Source organism: Mytilus trossulus, chromosome 9 (genome assembly GCF_036588685.1).
Source record: "Mytilus trossulus isolate FHL-02 chromosome 9, PNRI_Mtr1.1.1.hap1, whole genome shotgun sequence".
NCBI classification, from domain to species: domain Eukaryota; kingdom Metazoa; phylum Mollusca; class Bivalvia; order Mytilida; family Mytilidae; genus Mytilus; species Mytilus trossulus.
The window spans coordinates 42,209,913-42,237,210 of NC_086381.1; the positions used below are offsets into that span (position 1 = coordinate 42,209,913).

General features: G+C 32.4%; 1 protein-coding gene across 1 annotated transcript; it reads right to left on the reverse strand.

Moving 5' to 3' along the window:
* Positions 1 to 1,431: 1,431 nt before the first annotated feature.
* LOC134682947 (glutamate receptor ionotropic, kainate 2-like) lies at positions 1,432 to 27,286 on the reverse strand. The gene is made up of 14 exons (XM_063541888.1): positions 26,939 to 27,286; positions 18,954 to 19,112; positions 17,616 to 17,852; positions 16,683 to 16,873; positions 15,590 to 15,643; positions 14,130 to 14,229; positions 13,620 to 13,780; positions 12,729 to 12,848; positions 12,064 to 12,189; positions 10,632 to 10,793; positions 9,599 to 9,902; positions 8,019 to 8,553; positions 7,277 to 7,475; positions 1,432 to 1,582 (listed from the first exon to the last, which is right to left on the reverse strand). Exons 1-14 carry the CDS (start codon positions 27,015 to 27,017, stop codon positions 1,574 to 1,576), a joined length of 2,436 nt encoding a protein of 811 aa, XP_063397958.1. The 5' UTR covers positions 27,018 to 27,286; the 3' UTR covers positions 1,432 to 1,573.
* Positions 27,287 to 27,298: the final 12 nt, after the last annotated feature.

A 27,298-nucleotide genomic window follows, 5' to 3' on the forward strand; every position in this document is an offset into this window, starting at 1 on the left:
ATGATTTGGCTTTAATATTGATTCACTTATAGGGTATATGCATCGGAACTAAACACATTTATTTAAAACCAGATGATGGTAAAAGACGGGTAATGTCCTTCTCATAAATTTTATGAAAGTATGACACTAAACCCCTAACGGGAGGGATTGTGCCTGATATTCATATGATAAAGACACACTCTATCAATCAGATAAATTGAGGTCTGGAGCTGGCATGTCAGTTAACTGGCTAGATATATAGGGGAGGGTTGATATCTCATAAACATGTTTAACCCCGCCGCAATTATGCGCTTGTCCTAAGTCAGGAGCCTCTGGCCTCCGCTAGTCTTGTATGATTTTTAATTTTAGTTTCTTGTGTATAATTCGGAGTTAAGTATGACGTCCATTATCACTGTACTAGTACACATATTTTTAAGGGGCCAGCGGAAGGACACCTACGTGTTTCTCGCTACATTGAGATCTTTTGGTGGCCTTCGGCTGTTGTCTGCTCTATGGTCTGGTTGTTGTCGCTTTGAAACATTCCCCGTTTCCTTTCTCAATTGTATTATATTGGTTATTTTCGATTTATTAGTTTGACTGTCCCTTTGGTATCTTTTGTTCCTCATTTAACACTACTCTGTAAGGTTAGGTGATAGCTGCTGCTTTCAAACATGTTTAACACACCCACATTCCCAAATCAAGAGCCTGCAGTTCAGTGGTTATCATTAGTTCATGTTAGCTCATGGTAGTCATATTTGATTTTCGTCAACTTTTTGTCACAAACGAGAACAAAAATTTTCTCAATTGAATTATTTCACACATTACATGCCTTTTTTGCCGTCTGTAATGTTCGAGTAATTTTAGTGCTGAAGGCCGTACGGTTGCCTAGTATAAATGCTTACATCTCCTTCGTTTAAACTTTTGTTTGACAATTGTCTGAATAGTTTTTATACCCCATCAACTTAGTTTAATTTTTGATAAATCATAATTTGCCGTTTTGTTGGATGAGGCGAATTCTATAGGAAATATTCATGAATGAAATACATTATACTACCGAACCTAAGACGAGCTTAAAAAAGGTTTCGAATTGTAAATATTTGGCGACAGGCAACATTTTTTAAAGATTTTAATTGTCGAAATATGCATCCGTTGAAAACAAATGGGTATTTATAATGGTATTTGACATGCATATCATCTATTACATTACAAACATATATTCATATGACACTATGAAATCTGCATAATTCTGAAAAACATAAACTTTAACAATTTGATCAGACAATCTTATATTGATCAGTAAGTCGTCAAATTACAGTTGCTAACTGATCTAGTGATAGAAATATATAAAAGTAAACACACCAAAATCCATTCACCCGTTCATCAGACTTTGCATCGATAACATTATATGGCACTACTGGACAATGTAATAACTTAATTTCATGATAACGAAAATAACGTTATTATCGAATTTTTATTTTAAACAGTAGACAATTTTAGCGATTTATGTCATTGTTTTAGATAATATTTTACTCTTGACCAGTAACCATGTGTAAATTTTCCACTATCAGACTATTTTGCTGTTTATACTTTGTATCTATGAAATCTATAAAAAAAAATATAAAAAATATTTATCAATTTTATAATAAGTCAGAGTTTCATCTATGCTCTATGGTCGTTAAGCAACCAACAATCAATCAATCTATCACTGTGTTAATACATATAAGTGTACGTATATATTGTACTGTGTACCTTTTGAGACCAAATTATTTGTTTTTAGTTTCGTATGTATAATGAATATGCAATTGCTTATATTAACTATTGTTTGTCGAGTTCATTCAATACGTATTGTTGTAAGTTTTACATTAATTGAATAGAAAACCTATACAATAACTAGTGGTAATATCACAGGTCTGCTCTTAACTTAATTCCTGCATGGATATAAGATAAACAACTGAAATTAAGTTAGACACTAACTACATTTTTTACGCGGGAATTTGATAATTGATAATCTTGCAATTTCAATTCTTCCAAATTCTAATGATGTTTTTTTTTTAAACTTACGAGATACACCAAAAATTTGCAAAGTATCTTAATATATATGTGATATCGAATACCAGTTAATGCAGTATAAATATACATGCAATTTAAACTATATAATGTTACACCACTGTACCAGGTTATGGGAGGGTTGGGATCCTCTAAAATGTTTAACCCCGCCACATAATTTGTGTATGTGCCTGTCCTAAGTCAGGAGCCTGCAACTCAGTGGTTGTCGTTTGCTGAAGTGTTATATATTTGTTTTTCGTTTATTTTTGTACATATAAAATTATGCCGTTACTTTTCTCGTTTGAATTGTTTTACATTTGTTATTTGATGGCCTTTTATAGCTGTATATGCAATTTATGTATCAGTTGGTCTCTGTTGAAGAGTTGTCTCATTGGCAATCGTACCACATCTTTTTTATACAATACTATTAACATTGGTCATAACAAAGCAATATTGCTTCTCATTTGAATCAATTTATTTTAACGTTGTCTGCATAAACATTTCATACAATATGAATAATAGGCGAGCGCCGATTTAAGAAACAGCCTCTCGTTAAGGTTTTTAATGCACCTATCGAACACACAGCTAATTTTGGTATCAATCGAAAGAAAAACTTCTAGAGCATACGATTTGGGTGGTCGTCAAAGTTCCCTATGGTCACGTTTCTTGCAAATGTCACGAGAACACAGACATGTCGAATTACTTTGGATTATACGGTGATACTTAACATTGCATATATCGGCATTGTTGTAAATATATTATTCGTTTTTATCTAAGATAGCTTGGAATACATTCTAAAAAGACATGGAATCCAATAAAAAAAAGATTTTATGAAAAATTAGTTGATTCTGAGGCATCTGTAAGACCAACCCTAAAATGTAAAAAAAATACCTTATTTTTTTAGATTGTCAGTGTCAATGACTTATTGAAACTCTTATATGTTTTGTTTTTATAAATTCCATATACCCTGAAAAGATTGCGACACACATCGAAGCTCAATGATGGATAATAAACGTTTGACGACTTTTCTAAAGTCTGCATTATTAAACGGTATTCCGGATCTGTATCGTGTTTATCCCAGACGCTAAACATTTATATAAATCTAGTATCTAATATGCATAGGTAACACTTGAGTTTCCAAAACACAAGTCGTGTTTCAACATATTACTAGATAAATATTCGTATATGTGTTACCAAAAGACCACTTTAACCATTACTAATGATATTAGCATGTGCTATGTAAGCAGCAGACTGCATTTTGTATAATAGTATATTCTTGAATATTATTATAATTACTCATCATTGATGAGTGTCCAAGTCCTGTGAAATGTGCGCCACTTCCAATGAAGCGCTGCCGCATGTCCATAATTAGCAATGCTGTATAATATGTCAAAATATCACACAAGAGACTCTCTTAGTATGACAAGTAATAGAGGTTTCACAACCTTAATGAATGCTGTTAGCTTAAGACAAAGACATGATGATGTGTTAAGGTTGTTAGAGGCATTGTTGGTTTAACAAAAAGGAAGGCTTCATTGATAAGATGGAATCTTACAAGGCATGTGCTTAGTCAGATAACATCGGCAATGAGAGCACGTGCGTGTCTTGTCCAGGTTGGTGACCAATGTCACGATGAAGCAAAACCAGCTGCAATGAAAAGGGATAAAACATTTCTAGACGATATAACTGTTAATATAACAGAAAATATGACAAATCCATTTGACGTTGATAATCTCTCCCGTCAGCATATGAACATTTCAACTGGTCTCCTTGCAAGTCACGACATTGAAGATTCACTGTTAAAATCAGCTGAAACTTGAAAAAAAAAAACGTCAAAAAGGAAGATATTTGTTGAGTCATCACTATCAACAGACAAAGATCAGGACTGAAGACATTTGAGGATATGAACCCCAAAGTACAACTAAAATGCAAATCTGGGCAAGTTGTAAAAGGTCATTTGATTCCCGAGCTTGTGTTTACCCGTGCACTATCTCTAACTAAATGTAGAGGTGCCGTTTCTGTGGAAACTGTTTCGTCCTATCTAATTTGTCCCATTCCCACTGCATATATTATGACGATGGAATTATGAGGAAGACAAATAAGTCTGATCTTCCCATGAATTTGAAAATTAAGGTAGGATCAGTCCCTAACATTCCTCCAATCAATCACAGTGCTACCGTACCAATAAGAAATGGCATGATTTCAGTCATTTGATGTTAAAAAGATGTCCACAATTGGAGGCTTGGCCAAATCTTACATTATGCAGGCACTCATTTTTAGCCATGGCGTTGTCAGTTTATTTTTGATTTATGAGTTTGACTGTCCCTTTTGGTATCTTTCGTCCATCTTTTACAATCATGCTTCCGATTCACAGACAAGGTTGTTGATGTCCTCGATCGCTATGACACTAGTACTGAACATTCCATAAAATCAGCAGAGCGACATAGACGATCGGCAACAACTACGAAAGAGTTTCATATCGCTGAAGGCCGAACTGTTCCAGACTGGAAAAAATGTCTATCAAGCAACAGAAGCAAGCAAGCTCTGATAACTTTCCTTTGAGATTATCTGAGCAGCAATTTGTCTGATATGTTCCAGGATGAAAACAAATGTTTAGTTCTTGACGGCGCATTTTCCAATCCAGAATAAAGCGACAACACTCAATGAGAGCATGTAATCGATCTTCAGATCTGTCCTGTTCGTATGAAGACACAGAGACCAGAATCTTGCTTCATGTTATACTCTCATAAAATCTTTAAGCAGTTGAATATAAGGCGACCAATCATAGTCAAGTGTTCCGATACAGATGTTCTTGTGCTCTGTGTTCATTATTTCAAGATTCTTTTGTCGACTGAACAAATGTGGTTTTTGACGGGGTGAACTAATTGTCTTAGGGACTGTAGAAGGTACATACCAATCCATGAGTTAAGTAAATCTTTTTCACCTTTACTAGCTAACATTCTCCCTGTAGTTCATGCTTGAACTGGTTGTGATACCACTTCTGCTATAATTGGGATTGGCAAAAAGACTGTCTTCAATTTGATAAGAAAATCTCCGATTAAGTTTACAAATCTCCAAAACTTTGACAAGATTGCTTTTTCCACATCGTTGTCAGCTGCCATAGAGCTTATTTCAAGATCGTATGACTTAAAAGAAAAATTCGCTTCATCACATGTTGACTTAAACAAGTTACGTGTTAAACTTGTAACATGCAAAGACTCAACTGAACCTGCATTCAAAGAACATATTTTGCTGTCATTTCAACAAACGAAAATTTGGATGTCCTCACATCTTGATCATCCAAATCCTTTGTCTCCTTATGAATACGGATGGAAAAGAGTTTACATGGCCCAGATCCATTCTACTTTTTAGGCATGATGAAGTCCGATTTCCTGCAAGATCTAGTATGTTCTTGCAAGAGGGAATAAATACGTAGCAAGAAATGTATTTGCCGAGAGCAGCAAATGTCTTGCACGGAGCTTTGTCCATGTCAGGGCAGTGATACTTGCCAAAATATTTATTCTAAAGAGAACATCAACCTCTAAAAAAGATCAAATGATTGACGATGATGAAGATGAAAACGATACCATTGACTAATAGCGAAAGAGCATTTGAGCAATGGGGCAATATAAAGTTTAAGTTGCGTCACTGTTATTCAATGTAAATATGTATATTATTATTAATTTTGTGTTTTGTAATAACTCTACCAAATGGTTGTGTACTTAAGTTCCGTATGCGATGATGGTGGTAGTTAAGAAAAAACCCAAAAAGAAACAACACCTTGCAAGTGATCTAAACAAAACAAAAAACAACAAAAAAACAACACCTTGCTAGTGATCTTCGGCCTTGAAGTGGTTGGCAAGCTTAAGACAATTAAATCATATTGTATTTATAACTGTCGAACTAACAGGAGACCAAAATAACATTTATTTTTAACTGTGTTGTAAACATGGTAAATATGCGCTTTAGAGGAGTTTTAAGATATGTTTTAATATAGTTTTATCAATATTTTGTCGGTATAAAAACAAGCTAGGCGAGACATTAGAACTTAAAAAACTAGTTATATATGTTACTAATATAAAACCAATAGAATTTGTGTGTTTTTAGATGCAAAATTAAATATTACCGAGAGTTTTGCGTCAATATCCGTAAAAATTATGATTTTCACAAAAATACGAGATTTTTTTCATTTTAAACACTTTTTAAAAAAAAATTATTTCAGAAACAAAAATTAGATAGACTTTAGTTTGTCAAATGATATATTTCATATTATATTGCAGATGAATTTGTTCTTAAACTGCATTTTTCGAACAATATCGTCAAATTATGACTTATATTTTTTCCTCCTTTTTTGCCGTTTTTTGAAAAATGTGACCATTTCCCAGTTTGACGACCAGGCAATTCTGAATGTACGATAAAAGACCTTTCAAATGATATATCATATAGCTGTGTGTTAGTTAGGTGCATTAAAAACCTCCGAATCATTGTTTTGGCGCTCGCCTATAAAGGAATACAGAAGAAACATAATGTACATGTCTATGAAATAGCCACTCATGTCAAATACAAAATTTATCCAAATAATACAGAAAGAAGTTTAGAAGTCACGATACAGTCTTCATCTTTCGGTAGTTGTCAATTAAATGTCAAGCTGTACATTTTCGAGTATATAAGATTTAGAAACATGAAAAAACCAGCATCAAATAAATATTAAATTGGTGCTAATCATTGCACATCATTTGTTCTTCCTGCATTTCTTAAGAGGTTGCTGTAAGGACTATTATCGTTGATTAGTTTACAATTTTACACATTTTGCTTCAGATGCAATTTTGTTCTTGGTATTGTTTCGGTTTAATGATGTTGAAGTACTGCTGCCGATATAAACCCCTTCATGAGACATGTTTTTGTTTGACTGAGTTACCGTAAACCAATATTTACACCACTTGGTCGATGCCGATGCTGGTGTTGACATGAACATCAATTATATGGTCATTTAAGATTAATTCCCTGTTGACAAAACTTTAAATATTTCGAAAAACTAAGGGTTTTCTTATTTCAGGAATAGATTACCGTAGTCGTATTTGGCACAACGTTTATGATTTTTGAGTCCTCAATGCTCTTCGACTTTGTACTTGTTTGTCGTTATAATTATTGTGATCTGAGCGTCACTGAAAAGTCTTATGTAGAGAGTTAATAAATGTTGACCCAATCTTGTAATCATTTTTTTTTTAATTGTAACATATGTTTAACCTACCTCTTTTTTTACTTTGTTTTTAAACCATCGTTTTTCTATCTCAACTCTCACTCGCTTAGAAACTTCAACAATGATTGCTAGAACAATACTACCGAGTAGAATCAGAAAAACACCAAACATGTTTTCAATTTCTAACTCGGAACTGGATTTTATCTGGCTCTTCGCTACTTCCGCTTGTGTACAGTTTGAACGCCACCATCTACAAGAAAAAAATCGGGTTAAACAGTACACCGTTTCAGATTTAACTTTATAATTTTATATTTTCATTTTTTAGTGCTGCATCTATTCTCTTGCTGGTTGAGAGTAGCATCAGCTCTGTGGTTAGCGTTTTTCTACGGAGATGATTTGACGCAATCATTTTTTAAATTCACTACCCTAAAATTTAGACATTATAACGACACTTACTTTTTATTCCCTCACAAAAGTTGAAATTGATGGATTTGGCAACTCTGTTTGAGTCCTCTACGTTCAAATAGTTCATTACATAAGTATATCAAATGTTTAGGCTATGAAACTTTGGATCTCGAGTCTATGAATGACCATTAAATCCATTTTATTAAGGAGCCTATATTATGTCTTGTATACTATTAAGTTTCTGTTTGTCTTTTTCTTTTTTAATCATTGTGTTTTCAGTTTATTTTCAATCATTGATCTTGAATGTCCCTCTAGTATCTTTCTCCCTCTTTTATATGCATTTGTATTTAAATCAAACAGACCAGTGGTTATTTCTATGTATACGTACTTTCGTTTAAGAATATCTAAGTGACCATTCTCCTGCAGCATCAACAGTGCACGATTGATATCATCTCTATAAGGAGCACCACGTGGAAAACCAAAACTATACTGTTTATCACCGAATCCTTGATGTATCGATTCTAAATCAGTGCAGTGTTCCATAGCATAGTGGTCATTCATTACACTGTCGTCCAAAAACACATATTTATCACTTTCCCCTTGAACCATTTTCCTTGCAACCTCTCTCTTATCTGGCATGAGATTGACCTCATCTAACTTCATATGTATCCACATTCTTTTATAAACGTCATTATCAGACTTTTCAAAGAATTTTTCTAAATCGCTTCCTTTTAGAACACCGTAACTGATCTTCTTTTGTGTGACTAAGGCATCCACAGTCTTCACTCTGTTGTCAATATTTTTTAACGTGAGGAAAGCAGCAAGATTAGCCGTATAGGCGGTAGTTATGATAAGAGTACAAAACCAATAAATAGCAACAATTGTTCTCATAGAAGTAGTCTGAGGTGAGTACTCAGTTCCTCCTGTAACAGAAAAAAATTAAGTGAGGCTATTATCATATACACTACTAAAATAACGAGATCCAATTTTGTAGCTGACATGACGTGGAAACAAATCACAAAGATTATACTTAAGGAAGTTCGCTTGTCATATTTTGGGATTTTTGTCAGATTTTCGGAATGTGTAATGATAAGCCATATGAAAACGTCTTAAAAAAAATAGTTTTTGAGAACTTTAACCTCAATGATAAAGCTATAAAAAGTCAAGAGAGAATATTTCCCGCTTTTCAATGGCTAATATCTCGAAAACAAGTATATTGACCCATATATTTTTGTGCCCTTTATTAATCCCCTATCGCTATAAACTAGCGTTTTGAAAAGTTGAAAACTATTTTGAAACTGAAAAGCGAAATCTCTTAACTTATACAGGATAATAGAATTTGAGCATTTCTGGCCCTTGTGTTTTCCATTACCAACTATTAACAAATTCAAATATATACTAATTTTGTGGAAAGATGTCTCATTGGCAATCATACCGTATCTTCTTTTTTATATAATACCAATATCGAATGTCACATGTTGATCTTGGTTGTAATATGGAAACCAGAACGGGTTGGAAAGATAGATTTTGAAAGCAGATATAACTGTGCACTTCGTAATCAGCATGACTTTATACGAATAATAAATGTTCATGCTAACACAGGCGTAGGTAATTAAAACAAACGCAATAGTGGTATACCGCTGTTTTAAATTCATAAATCGGCTTATTCAATTACAGATCCGCCGACGTTTTTAGTTATTTTGTAAGAACACAGGATCTTTGATAATGCCCTATTATCATTACCTTGTAGAAACAGGATCCATAATAAACCCTTATACAAATCACCTTTAGCAAATGGAATAAAATTGAGAAAGAAAATTGGGAATATGACAAAAAGACAACAACCCGACCACAGACCAGACAACAGTCAATGGCCAAAGTTGGGTCTCCAACCTAGCGCGCAAATGCCGCACACGGAGGTGAGCCTCAGCTGGCTTGGCTGTAATAATTCCCTTATATTATTATTACCTTGTAAAAGAACGTTTAGAGAGTACCACAAGCTTTCTTTCAGATCAAATTGTTGTTCCGACTCTCTTTGTGTTGTATCATATCTTCCCATCAGATAAAGTGCACCTCCAACAACAAAGAAAACACCAAGGATTGTAAACCATAATTGTGAGGTAAATGGCCCGAGGAATTGGAAGAAAGTGGGCGTAGCAGGTGGTTTCTGTAATAGTATGCTAACAGTGGAGTCCATTATTGTAGTTGAAAAAGATATTTGCTCTTCACGTAAAGATTTTACGTCCAAAGATCCGATAATGATATCTCCATCCTATAAGAAAATAATAAGCACCAATATTAATAACACATGTTACCTGTGTATTGAGGGTAACGGTAGTAAATCTAATTTTCATATATATAAGAACTGAGTTTTTCTGTTCAATAATTTGTTTATCATTATAACGGCGCCTCTTTAAGACAAATATTATAGAAAAGTCAAGTTGAAAAAAAATCAAAAACGTTTCCTTTTCTTTTACCAATAAAAAACATTAGTAAACATAAAATCATTCCAAAAGTACACCTCTTTAAGAAAACTTTGTATTATGAGGTTTACCCCTATAGTTATCATTTATTGAATTCAATTTTTCTCTGATTTTTAGCACATAACTGGGGTAGAGTAATCTTGAGATCTTTTGTTGACCCGAGTCATCAATTATGGCCACTATATAGTAAAATTAGTCATGAAAGACACTACTATATTTTATACATTTTTAAAGATGGTAGGCAAAAATAAAAAAAATATCTTTAAAAGTTAAAAACATTTTTGACGAGTCGTTTCGATTTTATCTATAATAGATTATTTGTAAATCATGTCTTTCAGGTAAAAATTGCTATTTAAAGTCTCTATATATCTATCATAATTTTCAAAATACTAAAAATTAAAGTAGGCACATTTTTTTTAAATGATAAAAAAAACCACGTCATAACGATGCTGAACGTTGAAATCTTTTAGTGTCAGATTTTTTTGATATCATGTTTTACTGCTTCAGTCTATACATACTCCTTTTACTATTTGATTGATGATTTTGTCCCAGTCACTAACGCCATTGTCTGCCAGTTTGATGCTATATTCAAAATTCATTATCCTGGACACTTCCTCTAAGATATCAACACAGAAACCTTCATATCTACCGTCATGTCGTCTCTGAACAAATGGTGGGTCCTACGCAGATTGAACAATAAATAATAATACAACTCTATCAGTTAAGACAAAGTTGACTACATACTGATCTTGAAAGATTACATCATAAAAATATGTTTAACATAAATTAAAATAATTCTAAAATCCTAGAAAAATTCAAAACGAAGAGTGTCTCATCAAATTTATAAGCTCTAACATATCAAACAAATGGACAACAATTGTCTTATTCCTGCCTTGGTATTCAGTTAATTTTCTGCATTTGTATTCAGATATCGCAGATCAAATTTATTCGTTCATTGTGTAATCATACGGTTTTTGATTGAGTTAAGTCTGCCAATTGATATTTTATGGTATGTTTTTCTATGTTGTGATGGTATGCTATTGTTTCAGGAAAAAGGGACAAGGTGTGGATCCAGTAAAACGTTTAATCCCGCTGCAAATGTTTGCACCTGTCCTAAGTCAGGAATCTGATGTACAGTAGTTGTCGTTTGATTATGTAATATATACGTGTTTCTCGTTTCTCGTTTTGTTTATATAGATTAGACCGTTGGTTTTCCCGTTTGAATGGTTTTACACTAGTAATGTTTTTAAATTGTTATTTGGATGGAGAGTTGTCTCATCGGCACTCACACCACATCTTCCTATATCTATTGGTACAGGCGTTCGTACAAATTGAGTATGACAGTCGCATACAATTCCTTTATATTGACAACGGTGTTTGAAGAAAAAAAACAGACATAATAGGTGAAAAATGTCATAAATAGGGTACAGTAGTCAACATATGCAATTATCTTTATCATTTTTAATCAAAACGAGATAAAGGATACCTTTGGGGAATTGAAAACACATTAACCAAAGAAACACAGATGAAAAAAGAAAACAACTCATTATGAATTCAATGAATCAGAAGCGTTTTGTAGAATATACCTTCAACAAGGAACACTCTAACTCGCATATTTGAAAACCAATACGATGTTCAAAAGAAAGACGACAGAATTGCAAACAACAGTCCACAAAATACACAGATGAAAATGAAAAATGTGGTTTATTAGACATGAATGTTTATATATAAACAGATCTGTTTATCATTTTTGTTATCAAGAGACGGATGAAAGATCTTTTTTTATATTTGTTTTATGATTCATTTGTATATTAAAGTTTTCACCCGATTCTGAGATTAAAGGTGTTCAGGATAAATGTTTATCCTATGCTTACACATAATTTCATTAATGAACACCAATGAACGGACTGCATTTAAAAAAAATTCTGAATAGTAAGTTCGTATACTCACTAAACGAGTAATAACGGTGAAATTTTTGTCTTTCAAAACTTCTTCCAATTTGTGATCAACATCCCTGTCCATTGGTTTGTCCACACGTAGGATAGGTCCACTATCAGAAAAAGTACACGAACCAATCTAAAATGTATCAAAATGTACATGAACCCATCTAAAATGTATAAGTGTACATAACCTATCTAAAATGTATAAATGTACATAAACCAACCTAAAATGTATAAATGTACATACACCAATCTAAAAGGTATAAATGTACATAAACCAATCTCATATGTATAAAAAAAAGTACATAAACCAACCTAAAATTATAAAAATGTACATTAACCAATCTAAAATAACAATATGGATCACTTCAATTACAAACAATGCGAATCTAAAAGTATTATTATCAACGAATTGAATGTACTGCAATATTTCATTTATCTAAATTATGATGAAATTTAGATATCATCCTACATGTACTTGACTTTAAAAAATGAGCTAGAACTATTAGTTATATGTCTGGATTTCATCGATTATAATGGTTGTTTCAGATATACATGAGTATATAAAGACATGGGAGATTTATGAGGTATCTGTAAGGATGTACGATATTTGTATAAACATTTTAACATTTATGATAACGGCGACGTATCTCAATATTTTGATATGGTACTAACCTGTTCTACTGTAACATTCAATCGTGTTAAACTCATGTTGAAGTTAGTTTTTATTCTAATTTGTGTCCCAGGCTTAAGAGTCCAATGGTATGATCCTAAAGCTCCATTATATTGGTTTTCCTGACGACAAAATTATACAAATTATTTGAATTGTTTACTATTTATAATTAAAACTTAGCAGAAAGAATACTCTAAACAATTTTGGTAGTAAAATTTCGATTTAAATGTAAGAAAAAATAGAACAAGGTTACTTTTGGTAATCTTTGTTGTTGGACTATTGTCATAGATGCATTTACACAAATATATCATGATATAACTATTTGTATAAAAATGAGGGGTTACAAGGGGGTAATCAAATCGATTTGTCGAAGAAAGACGGACCTGTGTCAATGACAATGAAAACAAAAATACAAACAACAGTCTCTTAAAACACTCCATAGAAAAATGGCAGATAGAACAAATGGATACCTCAAAACACTTGGATTAAACGCATGTGTTTCGAAAGTGTGTTTTGATAAGGATTCTCTACCTCAGAAATAGATAATCTGGAGACGATTTGGTGAAACGTTACGGAATAAAGGGTCCTTAGTGCTGTTCAATTCTGTACTTTTATTGTCATTTTCTTTTTAATAGGCCTTTTCGATATTTTGTTTATGAGAGCGTCAATGATGGTCTTTTGTTTGGTCTCTTGTGGAGAGTTGTATCATTGGTAATCATACCACATCTTTCTGATTTATATTTTAAGACAAAACGCACGTCTAGCGTACTAAATATCAAGTCTTGTATTTATGATGAGTTTATTCACCCTTCGTATTGTAACCAGTTAGATACAGATGTTCAGTATTATGAAAAAAACTTTACCCAATCTTGCATTTGATCCAAGATATTTACCCGTTCTTGCATTTTATCCAAGATGTTCTCTTTTGTAATAAATCTGTCCCTTTCCGGCTCTGCGTTACAATCAGTGTCTTGGGACAGGAAATGACGCAACATATCCACAGTGTCAACCAGTACTGCAACTTCAAATCGGGACTTTTTCTTAAAGTAATCTCCTACAAATGAAAATAAACAATAAAAAAAATATGTCATGCAAATACGACTAACAAAATGATAAAAGAAACATTTCAAAAGCAGAACATTCACTTTACACAAGGAACATAACCTTTATAAAACAGTTTTTTTTTTATATATAATATGCTATAAGCACGAAACATAACCTTTCAAAACAGCGCGTTAACGGGTCATTAACACAAATTTTTAAGGTTACCTAATATTTTCTTCTGTAAAAGTAACGACTTTTTATGAAAGAATGCAAAATAATCAAACTTTTCGCCTGGATTAATTATATAATATATATGTGTATTAAAACAGATCTGACATAACTCATTGTTATTTATTTACCTGGTATTCCAGTAGTGAGTTGGTTATGATCAAGCATCTGTAAACCGTACAGGGTAGCAGACGTTGAAAAGCAGCTGGCATCGAATATATCTTCAAAATCCTTAATACAAATTCAAAGATAATCAAAAATAATTACTCTTTTTAAATCTGGTAAATCCGAGACCTTTTTCCACAGGCTTTATCCTCATCAATAATATACACCTCATCAATAATATACAGCTGTCGTGTGTTAAATTGTACAAATGAAGAAGACTCTGAGATCACCCCCAGGTTTTGGTGGGGTTCCTGTTGCTAATTAGTCTCTAATTTTCTATGGTGTTCATTGTGAACTCTTGTTTGTCGGTTTGTTTCATATCGTTGTTAGCTATGGCGTTGTCAATTTATTTTCGACTTTGTGTTTGAATGTCCCGCTGGTATTTTTCGCATCCCTTCTTCATATGAAATTTTGCAGAATTATAAAATATATAATGAAGATACAAACTCAAACAATGTTAGGCTATTGAAATAAAAAGGTCATAAATATCGATGTACTGAAATAATTGTGTACTTTGATTTGTGTTTCAATTCATGATTGTATTATGTGTCTTTCCAATCAAAATATTGGTCATAAAGACATAACAAGTATTAGCTGACTATGCAGTAAGTGCTTTGCTCATTATTAAAGGCCGTACGGTGACTTATAATTATTTATTTCTGTGTCATTTGGTGTCTAGTGGAGAGTTTTCTCACTTGGCAATCATACCACATCTTTTATATTGGCAATAATGCATTTATCAGCAGCTAATTAATTGACTATAGATACAGTCTAGCATCGGCCAATACTTTAAAGTCATATGAAACGAGTGAGTGGTGAAAAATAATGTTTGTCCAATTCTTGATCCAATGCATGTATACATCATAAACTTAGTCCTCTGTGCACGATTTTATCATTATTTTCGCAAATATATCATATAAACGTCAATTTTTTTTCTCTATGTTTGTTATGATTTAACAAATATGGCTGCTCATTAAATGCCGTGTTTTGAAGCCGAGTTTTACCGATTGTCACCTTATAGTAAACAAATCACAAAAAAGGATTGGTATTGAGCACGTGTTTAACATGTATAATCAGATATTTTTATTTCAATGACAGATCCATGCGTATTGTGGTCAATGGATTTTTACGAGGAAGGTTACGCTCGGGTCATTATGCATACGGAAAATCTGTTGGCGAATTGCTTCCTGGAAGCAAGCAATTACAAATAAGTAAACTTCTTCTAAATGTGGACAAATTAAAGATTTTTCCTCAGAAAAAAGTATATGTACATAAGTTGTATAATGAAAACTATCCATTTAGTTACAAAAAAACATATGCATATTTTTTTTAATTTGAGGTTTCTTATGACTTTAAGGCAAAACCAAATAATTTGGGAAGGACAATTGCAATAACACATACGTAATATCTACAGGTAATTAATTACCAAATAGGTTAGAAACCACTTCCTGGAATGATGAAGTAAATGAAGATCTTTCGCCTGAAATATACAGGAAGTTGTTATTTTAAGTGTGAAAAATAAAGACCTACTACTAGTATCGGAAACTTTCCAAGATTTGACGGGTAATAGTTTGATACTTGGTTTGGTGAAGTAGATGAAAATGTTCTGCCTGAAATGAAAAGAAATTTGTTGCCAACAATGCGACTGTCATATAAGTGAGAGGTTTAGAGCTATAAATCCATGTTGAATCCACCATTTCTTAAATATGAAAATGCTTGTACTAAGTATATGACAGTTGTTGTCCATTCGTTTAATGTGTTTTTTCATTTGTTTTTTTTTTATTAGTGACTTTCCGTTTTAAATATTCCCCGGAATAAAGTATTTTTGTGATTTTACTTTTTTGGTGGCAGTATATATATATTTTATCAATATTCAAATCTCATAAATCGAATAAATAAAAATTATTAGAAAAACAACAAGACAAGCAAAAACTGAGGTAATTCGGCCTGTAATTCAGTGTTGTCGTTTGTTGGTGGTTACAAACAATACAATACTATAACTGTTTTTCATCATCAACACTACATAAACAAGGCCGTTAGTTTTCTCGTTTAAATTGTTTTACATTTCTCATTTCGGGGCCTTTTATAGCTGACTATGCGGTATTGGGTTTGCTTATTGTTGGAGGCCATACAGTGACATATTACTATTAATTTCTGTGTCTTTGGCCATTGTTCCAATCACATTTGTGCGCCTTTCTCAAGTCTGGAGCCTCTGGCCTTTGTTTGTCTTGTAAATTTTTTAATTTTAGTTTCATGTGTATAATTCGGAGTTTAGTATGACGTCCATTATCACTGAACTAGTAACAATTTGTTTAGGGGCCAGCTGAAGGACTCATTTCGGGTGCAGGAGTTTCTTGAAGACCCATTGGTGGCCTTCGACTTTTGTCTGCTCTATGGTTGGGTTGTTGTCTTTTATTTCCATTCTCAATTTCAATTTTATGCATCTAAATCTATACCCACTGACACACTCAAAATTTCAGTGTCTGTTAAAAAAATGGAAAAAATAAATAGAAAACTACCGCACAAATGACTCTCTTAACAACTTCTCTGTCCATTGAATGCAATATGAATTTTTCCATGTGATTTATCCGTAGTGTTGTTAGAGTCTGTCGTAAATCTGGGTCATCCTTACTGGTTATATTGACCGGAAGTTGTGTTGGGAAGACAAATATATTCTTTTGACTTAATGACAATACAGGTGCAAAATCACCTGTAAAAGAAATAAGGGGTTTCATTAATTGTACAAAAATGAGAAGATGTTGAATGATTTCAAATGAGACAACTCTCTACCAGGGACAAAATAACAACTACAGGTCACCTCATAAACGTTAGTAAATGTAAGTGAAATGAGCATGCTGTTAAAACATTAGGAAAATTTCTGGAGAAAGTTTTAAAAGATTCAACGCGGGAGGAATACATTTGTCTTACTCTGTACAAAGGCGAACCATTGGAAAACGTACATGAATCTGATGTACAGTAGTTGTCGTTTGTTTATGTAATATATACGTGTTTCTCGTTTCTCCTTTTTTTATATATTATAATAGATTAGACCATTGCTTTTCCCATTTGAATGGTTTTACACCAGTAATTTTAGGGGTCTTTATGGCTTGATGTTCGGTGTGAGCCGAGGCTCCGTGTTGAAGGCCGTACATTGACCTATAATGGTTATTTTTTTTTTAAATTGTTATTTGGATGGAGAGTTGTCTCATTGGCACTCACACCACATCTTCCTATATCCATGTAGGAAGCTTTATGAATACATTAATCATGTACTACAGAATAAAGCCAGCTCAAGCGACGATAATCTATAAATCTCTGACATCTACATGTAGATCATCATAATTTTCTTAATCATAAACACATATTTTTTAAAATTTTAATCGACGTGTACAAGGTTGATAAAGATCTGTAGTAGGTAAGAACAGTTAACTTAACGAATACTACAATATTACCTTGGGATAAAAACGCCACTTTTTTCCACTCAAGTTTTTCAACAATTTGTGCAATCGCAGTAGACATCGAAGAAGCTTCGGGAAGAATCGGAAAGGTTCTTTCTGACGGCTCAGACTGTCTTGAAGACTCGGTAACCAGATGAACCTGCTTCCGGATCACATATTGCATGGACGTGAAGACATCGATGTACGGACCGATAGCTATAGCCATTCGGTCATCATCAAATAAAGACCGAGCTAAAGCAAAAACAAACAAAAAACAACTAATCATCATTGGCGTTCACAAGATTTTACGGTAATCGATAGCAATAGGAACTGTTTTGAATAAGGAATTGAGTTTACAATAAGAACTATCAAAGGTCAGTGGTGTACTGTTCGCCTTACAAACACATTTAAAATCGATGTTGCGGAGTTTGTGTTTCCACATGTAATTCTTAATTACTGTGAATAATTTTTTTCAGATTTGTCCTATACCTATTTACATTGTCCTTGCTTTAATCTGTCCTCCTCGACCTTTGATATTTGATGGCTTTTTGATTCATCTTTTTTTTTAGTTGTTATTCTTAATTGAAATTGGCCGTGACCATGTTAACAACATTTACAGATGTCTGAGCCATTATAGGCATATACTGCTGGTGAAAATTAAATTGATAGTTTTTATAAACCATTTACGATTTTATTTTGTTTTTGTGATCTTGTTTTTGTGTGTCAGCATGTTCCTTTAGCTTGTTTAAAGAAAGCCTAATAAAAAGAAACCCGAAATTATGAAGATGAATTTTACTATGTTGCACAAATTATTCATTTCTAAAACGTCTGTATCTGCGGTGTTCAAAACAATCAGAGTTTATTCGAATCGAATACTTCTAGCTTACAAATAGTTTGTACGTCAAAAAGCATAGGTTCATCACGCTTAAACGTGGAATGTATCGGTCTTGTCACTAGGGTCAAACAAGAAAAGATATATACAACACAATATTTTCACCAAATTGTTTGACACTTTAGTTTGGTCAATCATCACTTACGGCTCAGCTATTTGGGGTACAAAATAACAAAACTTATGTTTTAATTCTGTTGTTTTATAATTGTATATAACAGTCTTTCGTAGTAAGAAAAGCACATGCATTCTAAATTTTATATTGTGTACTTGATATCATATTGTGTTTATACTAGTATGTATGTGGTGAGACTTTAATAAACTATTGAATCTATATAGAGGGTAAAACAAAAAATAATTTGTACGGATGAAAAAGGCTCATTTTTTATTATTGTTATATACATTCAGACCAATTTATACATGTAATAAATTATTTGTTGTTGTTGTTGTTGTTGAAGACATACCAGAGGTAAGACTTTGGTAAACATGTGGTCCGTCTGTTTTATCATAAGCTACTTCCGTTAAGTTCAGTTTACAGAAATGCAAAGGTGAGTTCTTTTCCAGTGTTTCGGCAATAGTTTCGTAATTCTCAAAATTAGTGCGGTCTTTGTACCCAACAATTGCTGTAATTAGAAAAAAAGAAAAATAGGTATTATTTTCTTTAAAGTAATTTTATAAAATTATAAACATTTTAGTTGGAAATAGTGTATCCAAGATAAATTATTCATTACATGACTACGATAAATAATAATAAAACTAATGATTAAGTGTCAGAGAGCAAAATAAACCAAATTGGGGTCAATTGGAAATAGCCAAAAAGATTTAAAAGATATACTTTGAAAGTATTCTCTTCATAATTGTTTGATGAAAAGTGTTCTAAAACATGCTGCATTAAAACAAATATTTTAGCTGTGAATAGATATATTTATATATATTTAGGCTAAAATTTCAAATGTTTATGCTTTAATATTTATTTTTTATTCTTTTTTTTTTTTTTTGCTGTTTTCGTTATTTATAAACTCGTCCATCTCAATTAATTATAAATTAGACTTTGTAACTTTACCAAAAAATATATCCCGACTAACCCACTACATTTTCAAATGGAATCTTCTGATTCCTCATATTTAATTTATAGATCAACGATATTTTATCTGAGTTATTGAATAACACCAAGTTTTCTTGCATCATCAACTCTATTTACATGAAATACTGTAAATTCTATTGAAACATAATTAAAAACTTAAATAAAAATAATTGAAAAATTCATATGTAAACTGATTCGCATTCAAATCTCATACTGTTATAATTATAAAATAAATCTTTTACACGCCAGGTGGAGATCCCAGACTGCAATGAAGGGCTTAGCTAATGCAATCAGTGGAAGTTATTTGATGCCATGCTTACACAATTTATTGGAATGATGTTGACGTTTTCTGACATTAAACTGATGTATCCACATTACTATCCAGGGACTTTGTTTGCACAAATTGATGAATTATTTTAGATATTGATAATTACAGAGTTTTCCCATAGAGATGGTAAACAATAAGAATTAATTCAATAAAATATTATGAGTATAATGTACAGTGTCTGGAATATGATGCTTTGTAATATACAAATACGCAGGTTTAGCATCCACTTAAAGTTTGTTACATAATGTTGTCCATTTGTAGAGCATGCTCATTTTCAGGGTTGCATATCGTATTACGACAGACTGTCTCCATTTAAAATTTAATTATAGATCGACACTATATTCCCTGTTATAAATCAATGGCATTGAAAAAAAGGACAAATATTTTTCAATTGTTCATTAGAAACCGGAAATGATATAAACTAGGGCTTTAATCAGACACAAAGGTGTCTAAGATGGCAATAAGAAAACGATGTAAACTAAGACGTTAATTAGATAACAATGGTGTGTAAGATGCAAAAGGTTTTTAAGGAGGAAATCTGAGGGTTAATCAGATACTAGTAACAGGGTTTCTTAGATGGCTACTAGATAGCTATGTAAACTAAGGCGGTAATCAGATACCACGATTGTCTAAGGTAGCAATCAGAACACGATGTAAACAAGAGCGTTAATTAATCAGATACAAAGGGTTTCTAAGTTGGTTACTAGAAAGCGATGTGAACAAGAGCGGTTATCAGATACAAAGGGTTGCTAAGATGGCTTTAAAAAAAAATAAAGAAAATTAAGCTGGTACAAAGGGTGTCTAATATGGCCATCAGAAAACGATGTAAAATAAGGGGTTAATCAAATACCAAGGTGTCTAAGATGGCAATCAGAAAACGATGTAAATGTCGGCGTTAGTAAGATACAAAGGGTTTTCAAGATGGCTACTGGAAAGAGATGTAAACAAGAGCGTTAATCAGATACCAACAGTTTCCAAGATGGCGACTAGAAAGAGATGTAAACAAGAGCGTTAATCAGATACCAACAGTTTCCAAGATGGCGACTAGAAAGCGATGTTGACTAGGGTGTTAAACAGATACCAAAGGTGTCTAAGGTGTCAATCAGAAAGTGATGTAAACAAAGGCGTTAATCAGATACCAAGGATTGCTAAGATGGCTACAAAAAAAACAAGAAACTTCAGCTGGTACAAAGGGTGTCTAATATGGCAATAAGACAACGATGTAAACTAAGGAGTTAATCAGACACAAATGTGTCTAAGATGGCAATTAGAAAACGTTGTAAACTAAGGCGTTAATCAGATACTAAGGGTGTCTAAGATGGCAATCAGAAGACGATGTAAAATAAGGCGTTTATCAGATACAAAGGTGTCTAAGATGGCAATCTGATACTAAAGATTATTTAGGAGGAAATCAGAAACGATGGGTGTTAATCATATACCAGAATTTTTTAAGATGGCTACTAGATGGCGATGCAAATAAGGGCGGTAATCAGATACCAAGGTTTTCCAAGATGGCTACTAGAAAGCGATGTAAACTTATGCGTTAATCAGATACCAAGGGTTTCCAAGATGGCTACTAGAAAGCGATGTAAACAAGAGCATTTTTCAGATACCAAGGGTTTCTAAGATGGCAATAAGAAAACTAAGAAACTTAGGCTAGTAGTCAGCAAACGACGATATCTTTATATAGATAGCATGAAACAAACCGAAGAAGACGTATCTAATTAGTTCAGTCATACTGGTGTACAAGAGTTGCTGCATATGCAGATAAAAGTAAATTGGGGAAACTAAAGTTATAAAAGGGCAATCCTAAACCAACGATATCAAAGAGGAATCTGAAACCGACGATATCAAAGGGTAATCTAAAATCGATGATATCAAAGGGCAATCTGAAACCAACAAATCAATGGGAATTTGAAACCGACGATACGAAAGGGCAATTTGAAACCGACAATATCAACGGGCAATTTGAAACCGACGATATCAAAAGGGGATATAAAAGCGATGATATCAAAGGGGAACCTGAAACCGACGATATCAAAGAACAATATGAAACTGACGACATCAAAAGGCAATCAGAAATCGACGATATCAAATGGTAAAGAGAAACCGACGATATTAAAGGGCGATCTCAAACCGACGATATCAAACGGCAATATCAAACCAACGATAGCAAAGGGGAATCAGAAACCGACGATATCAAAGGGGAATCAGAAACCGACATAACTCAGTGTGGTTTATTAGAATACAAAATATGTCGTTCAATAAATGAAATATGAACTCAGTCGTATCACATATAAAATATGTCATATAACATAATGTATAAAATCGGTCATATAACATATAAAATTTATCAACTCGCAAATCATATCTGTAATAATATAAACTTAGTCGTACCAAACAAATAATCACCGATACCATAACAAACAAAAAACAGTCGTACCAAATATAAACTTTTATAAAGTATGTGTTATAAACAAAAACGCTTCCTAATCTCATTTGTATTAGATTTCTTTTTCTGTTTGGCAACAGATTCAAATTTTAGAATAACAACATCTCATGGTTGACAACTGTTTGATTTTTTGCGTAACTCATTAGCTAATATTAAAAACTGTACATAGGTGTACTCTTTAAATATTCTATTGGATTATCACATGATTATGAGTGAAAAATTTATTCTCAAAACTTTGTAACAGTGAACACTATAACAAGAGGTAGGGTAGGTATGAATTAAATGAAGAAAATAAACCCGCTTCTAACCAGATGAAGGACCTTCTTTTAAACATGTTGAAATAAAATCTACTTTAATTTGTAATAAAACTTCATTATTTAAAAAAAATACAACTGTTTAGATTATGCCATTTCTAGAGCAGTGAAAAACTGTATATCAAACAATTGCCGTACTGTTATAATCGTCCTAGATTACCACACTGGATCTGTACTAAGTACAAAATTTGTTAGGTGTTATTACCATCATCAACTACTTAATCTTTCCTGTGTCTTTTAGTACATTCCTGTTGTTTCATGGGTTTCAAGTTATCTAAATTGTTACAGTTTCGAGTATAATTACAATCCGTACCGTTTTGATTCTGTTTTTTTAATAAATGACTATAAGAACTTAAATTACCAAAGTCATTTACTAAATTAAAAACCTTTTTATAATGTTCTGGTTTTCAAACAAAAATGACAAGTACAGTAATTTTGTCTTTAAATTAATTATGAAAATAATGACCTTGGTGACATTAGCGTGTAATTATTTGTCGACAATATAAAGGATTTACTTTGTTATAACAAACCATGCTAATGGTAACATGAACATATATAACATTAAGAAGATGCAGTATAATTCTCAACTCTCAACATACGTTTTCATAATGACATAGAGGTTAACAACTATAAGTCAATGTAAAGTATTCAACAATGGGCAAAACCCATATAGCATAGTCAGCTGTGAAAAGCCCCCGGCGAAACGACAAATTAAAACAATACAAATAGGAAAAATTACAGCCTGAATTGGAAAAAAAAATGAGCGAAAAATAAATATGATAAACAGACCACAACCAAATAACTACAGCCTCCTGACTTTAATTTGAGACAGCCACATATACGGAATTCGTCGGGGTTCAAAATGTAAGGGAGTTCCCATCCACCCCACTTTGGACAGTTGTAAGATGACCTTTGCATTTGCAGCAAAAATACTTGCAATTAGATTTTTCAAACGACCTTGAGGGAAACCTCTGTTTTGTTAGATGGTATGGAAGTGTAATGTTAAGAGTTGAAAAGTCAAAGTTTCCATTAAATCGAAAGGTCTCTACTCTGCATTTGTATCGATATTTATGTATATATGATCATGTGACATTAAAACGTAATCAGAATTCGTAGATAAGATATAGCCTCTTGCAATTTCTACTTGTGTTGTTCGGTCACTCTTCGAATATTATTCTATATTTGAATTCTTGTATCAATTACTCTTTACTTATATAAAAAATGCAGGTATCAGGCATGCAGTTACCGATGCCACACCAAAAACGATTATGATGTTGAGGATGTATGCCACATAAAAAAAACGTGTGTACCACATATAAAACTTTTATTTAGATTGTGTCATTTTCAAAAACGCATCAAATTCTCATTTATATTTGCTTTCCTTTTCTGTTTGGACAATAGAATCAAATTTTAAAATAACAACATATCATAAATATACCTAATATTTGTTTCTTGGTTTAACCTAATGAATCAATATTAAGAGCTCTACAGCGGTATACCCTTTTAATATTCTACTGAATAATGAATGAAAACTTTATTCTCATAAACATTGTAACAGTGAACACTAGAAGAACAAGTAGGGCAAGTATGAACTAAATGAAGAAAATAGCTGTCTCTAACCGGAGGAATGACCTTCTCTTCAACGAGCTGAACAAAAATTGCATAACTTTGAAATAGAGCGTCATTATGTAATAACTACTTTTAAGATTATTCTTTTTCTTGAGCAGTGATTTCTTTTATTCAAACTAATTGTCATACTAAATAATCATTCAAATTACCACACCGGATCTGTGTTACGACTGACTAAGTACATAATGTGTTAGGTGTCACAAACTGTCATCTGCTGCCTAATCTGTCATGGGTCTTTCAGTTCATTCCTGTTGTTTATAAAATTGGCTTTTCAAGTTATTTAATTGTTAGACCTTCGAGTATAATTACAATCCGTACATTTTAGTTCTTTTTATAATAAATGATTATAAAAACTTAAATTATCATAGTCATTGATTAAATGAGGAAAACTGTTTATAATAACACCAGAAAATTGTACTGACATATATACGACTAATGTGAAAAGTACAGTAGTGTTGTCTTTAATTAAGAAAACAATGACCTTGTAGTTATGTGACATTAGTGTGTATTTATTTGTCGACAATTTAAAGGGTTTGTTTTGTTATACCAAACTATGCCAATGGTAACATGGAAACATATGACATTAAGAAGATGCAGTATAGTTGCCAATGAGACAATTCTCTTAACACGTGCTCATAATGACATAGAAGTTAACAACTTTAAGTCACTGTACGGTCTTCAACAATGGGCAAAACTCGTATAGTATAGTCAGCTTTAAAAGGGCCCGAAACGTCAAATCTAAAATAATACAAAGAAGAAAATTTACGGCCTGAACTGAATAAAAACAATGAACGAAAAACAAATATAATTAACAGAAACACAACCACATAACTACATGTACAGGCTTCTCATTTTAAAACAGTCATATACATGGAATGAGGCGGGGTTGAACATTTGAGGGACTTCCCATCCACCTACATTTATACAGTCGTGTAACAGCACAACATATGAACATATTATAAAAATTAGCTGAAAAGGGCGTCACTCATCAGGTTGATACAAATAGAAAAAACAAGTAATAAATACTCGCAGTTGGCGACAGCTTGTTCAAAGCCAATAACAACTAATAAAAAACATGTATCTATTAAAGAAATAAGCATCATAATGAGTCATCTGTCTGATAAACGAAGACCTTGTTCAAAGTGAAGTAAAAATACTTGCAATAAAAAATTTCCAAACGACCATGAGGGAATCCTTTGTTTTATTAGATGGTGTGGAAGTGTAGTTTAAAGAGTTGAAAAGTTAAAGTATCAGCAAAATCAAAAGGTCCATCAAAACTCGTAATTTATCTCTAACATCCTGAGAATTTTATAACATGTCAAAAATACATTTGTAGTTTAATATTCTACTCTGCATTTGTATTGATATTTATGTATAATGACGAACCATTAAAACGTATTCAGAATATGTAGATAAGATATATTCTCTAATGTTTGTGCTATTTTCACATTTCCTGACCGGTGTGAGAAAAATATTTCTCCTCACTAGTGAAAAATCTGTTCTCGGCAAATGATTTAATTTAGTCGAAATTTGATTATGACGTCAAAATGTTTTGTTTTCTTCTCAATTTTTCTATTGTGACGTCATGATAAAAGGCGACCTTGCCTGATGACGTCGTATATAAAGAGCACAATTTTATGAAAATCTTTGGAAAATAACGATAAAAGGCATTAGAGAAAGAGATTCCGACACTATAACTCGTGTATTACGATATTTAATACACTTGTTGCAGTGTAAGAATCTATATTTCTCTTTCAATTTCTACTTGTGTTGTTTGCTCACTCATCGAATATTGTTCTATATTTTAATTCTTGTATCAATTACACTTGTTATATAGTCAAAAATGCAGGTAAAACAGATTGATAGTGACTAAATCAGGGGAAATAAGAAGCGAGATTTTACGGGCACAAAAAATACGATTATCACACAGAAATTATCCTATCAAAATATATGATTGGTTGGTTCGAGCACAAGTTTTATAACTCGAGTACTGAGTAAAGCAATTTTTTTCAACAAAAGTCCATGTTGTTTGTAAAAATAAGGCTGTGCATCGCCTAAACAAAATATATTGTATAAAATTGGCATATATAAAATTTTTGTATACTATCACATTAAAACATGTCAAAGTTCAAAAACAATATTGTATTTATAAGTTCATAAGATAACTCTTTCTGTCTTGATAAATAACCTTAAATTTTGATAATAACATGTAATAAAATCTATGGAGTAACTTCATCAAAATTTTTAAAATATAGTAAAACGATCAACTAATGACAGAACAACAAATTATCTTTCGAATGCGCATATTTAATATTAGTTGTACTTTTTATAGCATTGCATATTGAATTTTAATGGAATTATATAGACAGTGTAATGAATTATATATACTTGTCTAGTTATTGTTAATTGATGCATCATTTTCGACAGTATGACGTCAGAGGTTTACAATTACAGGTTTTACTTGAACACCATGGTCTTTCATTGAAATCCATGTAATAAAAAATATAATTACAAAATAAATTTGTTTAAAAAAGGAAACTTCTTTGAAAATTTATTATCTTTTTACCCTTTTTAAAAATGTATATTAGTTTAAATATTAATCCGGGAACTATTACATGTATGTGCATTAAGTTAAAACATACCTGCGTTTAAATATGTACTAAAAGACTTCACAGAGAACACAGTGCACAGACTGAAGAAAACTAATATCTTTAATCTCATGCTGAAAATATGTCTTCACCGGGTTATAGGTAATATGTCACTACAGGAATCTAGTCCTTGCAACAGTCATAAACTCTTGGAGTGCAAACTGGAATGTTGTAACTGATTCTAGCTTTTGCATTTATAGTACAAATTTAATTATTTCAAAACATTCTGACTGACCAATTCCAGCTTGACAAACAAAATTTCACTTAAGCCAGATTTAGCGATAGCCACAGCCCTTGTCAGAGGGTTATACTATTATTGAATCCCGAAGAAGACAAATACCAACACACAACTGT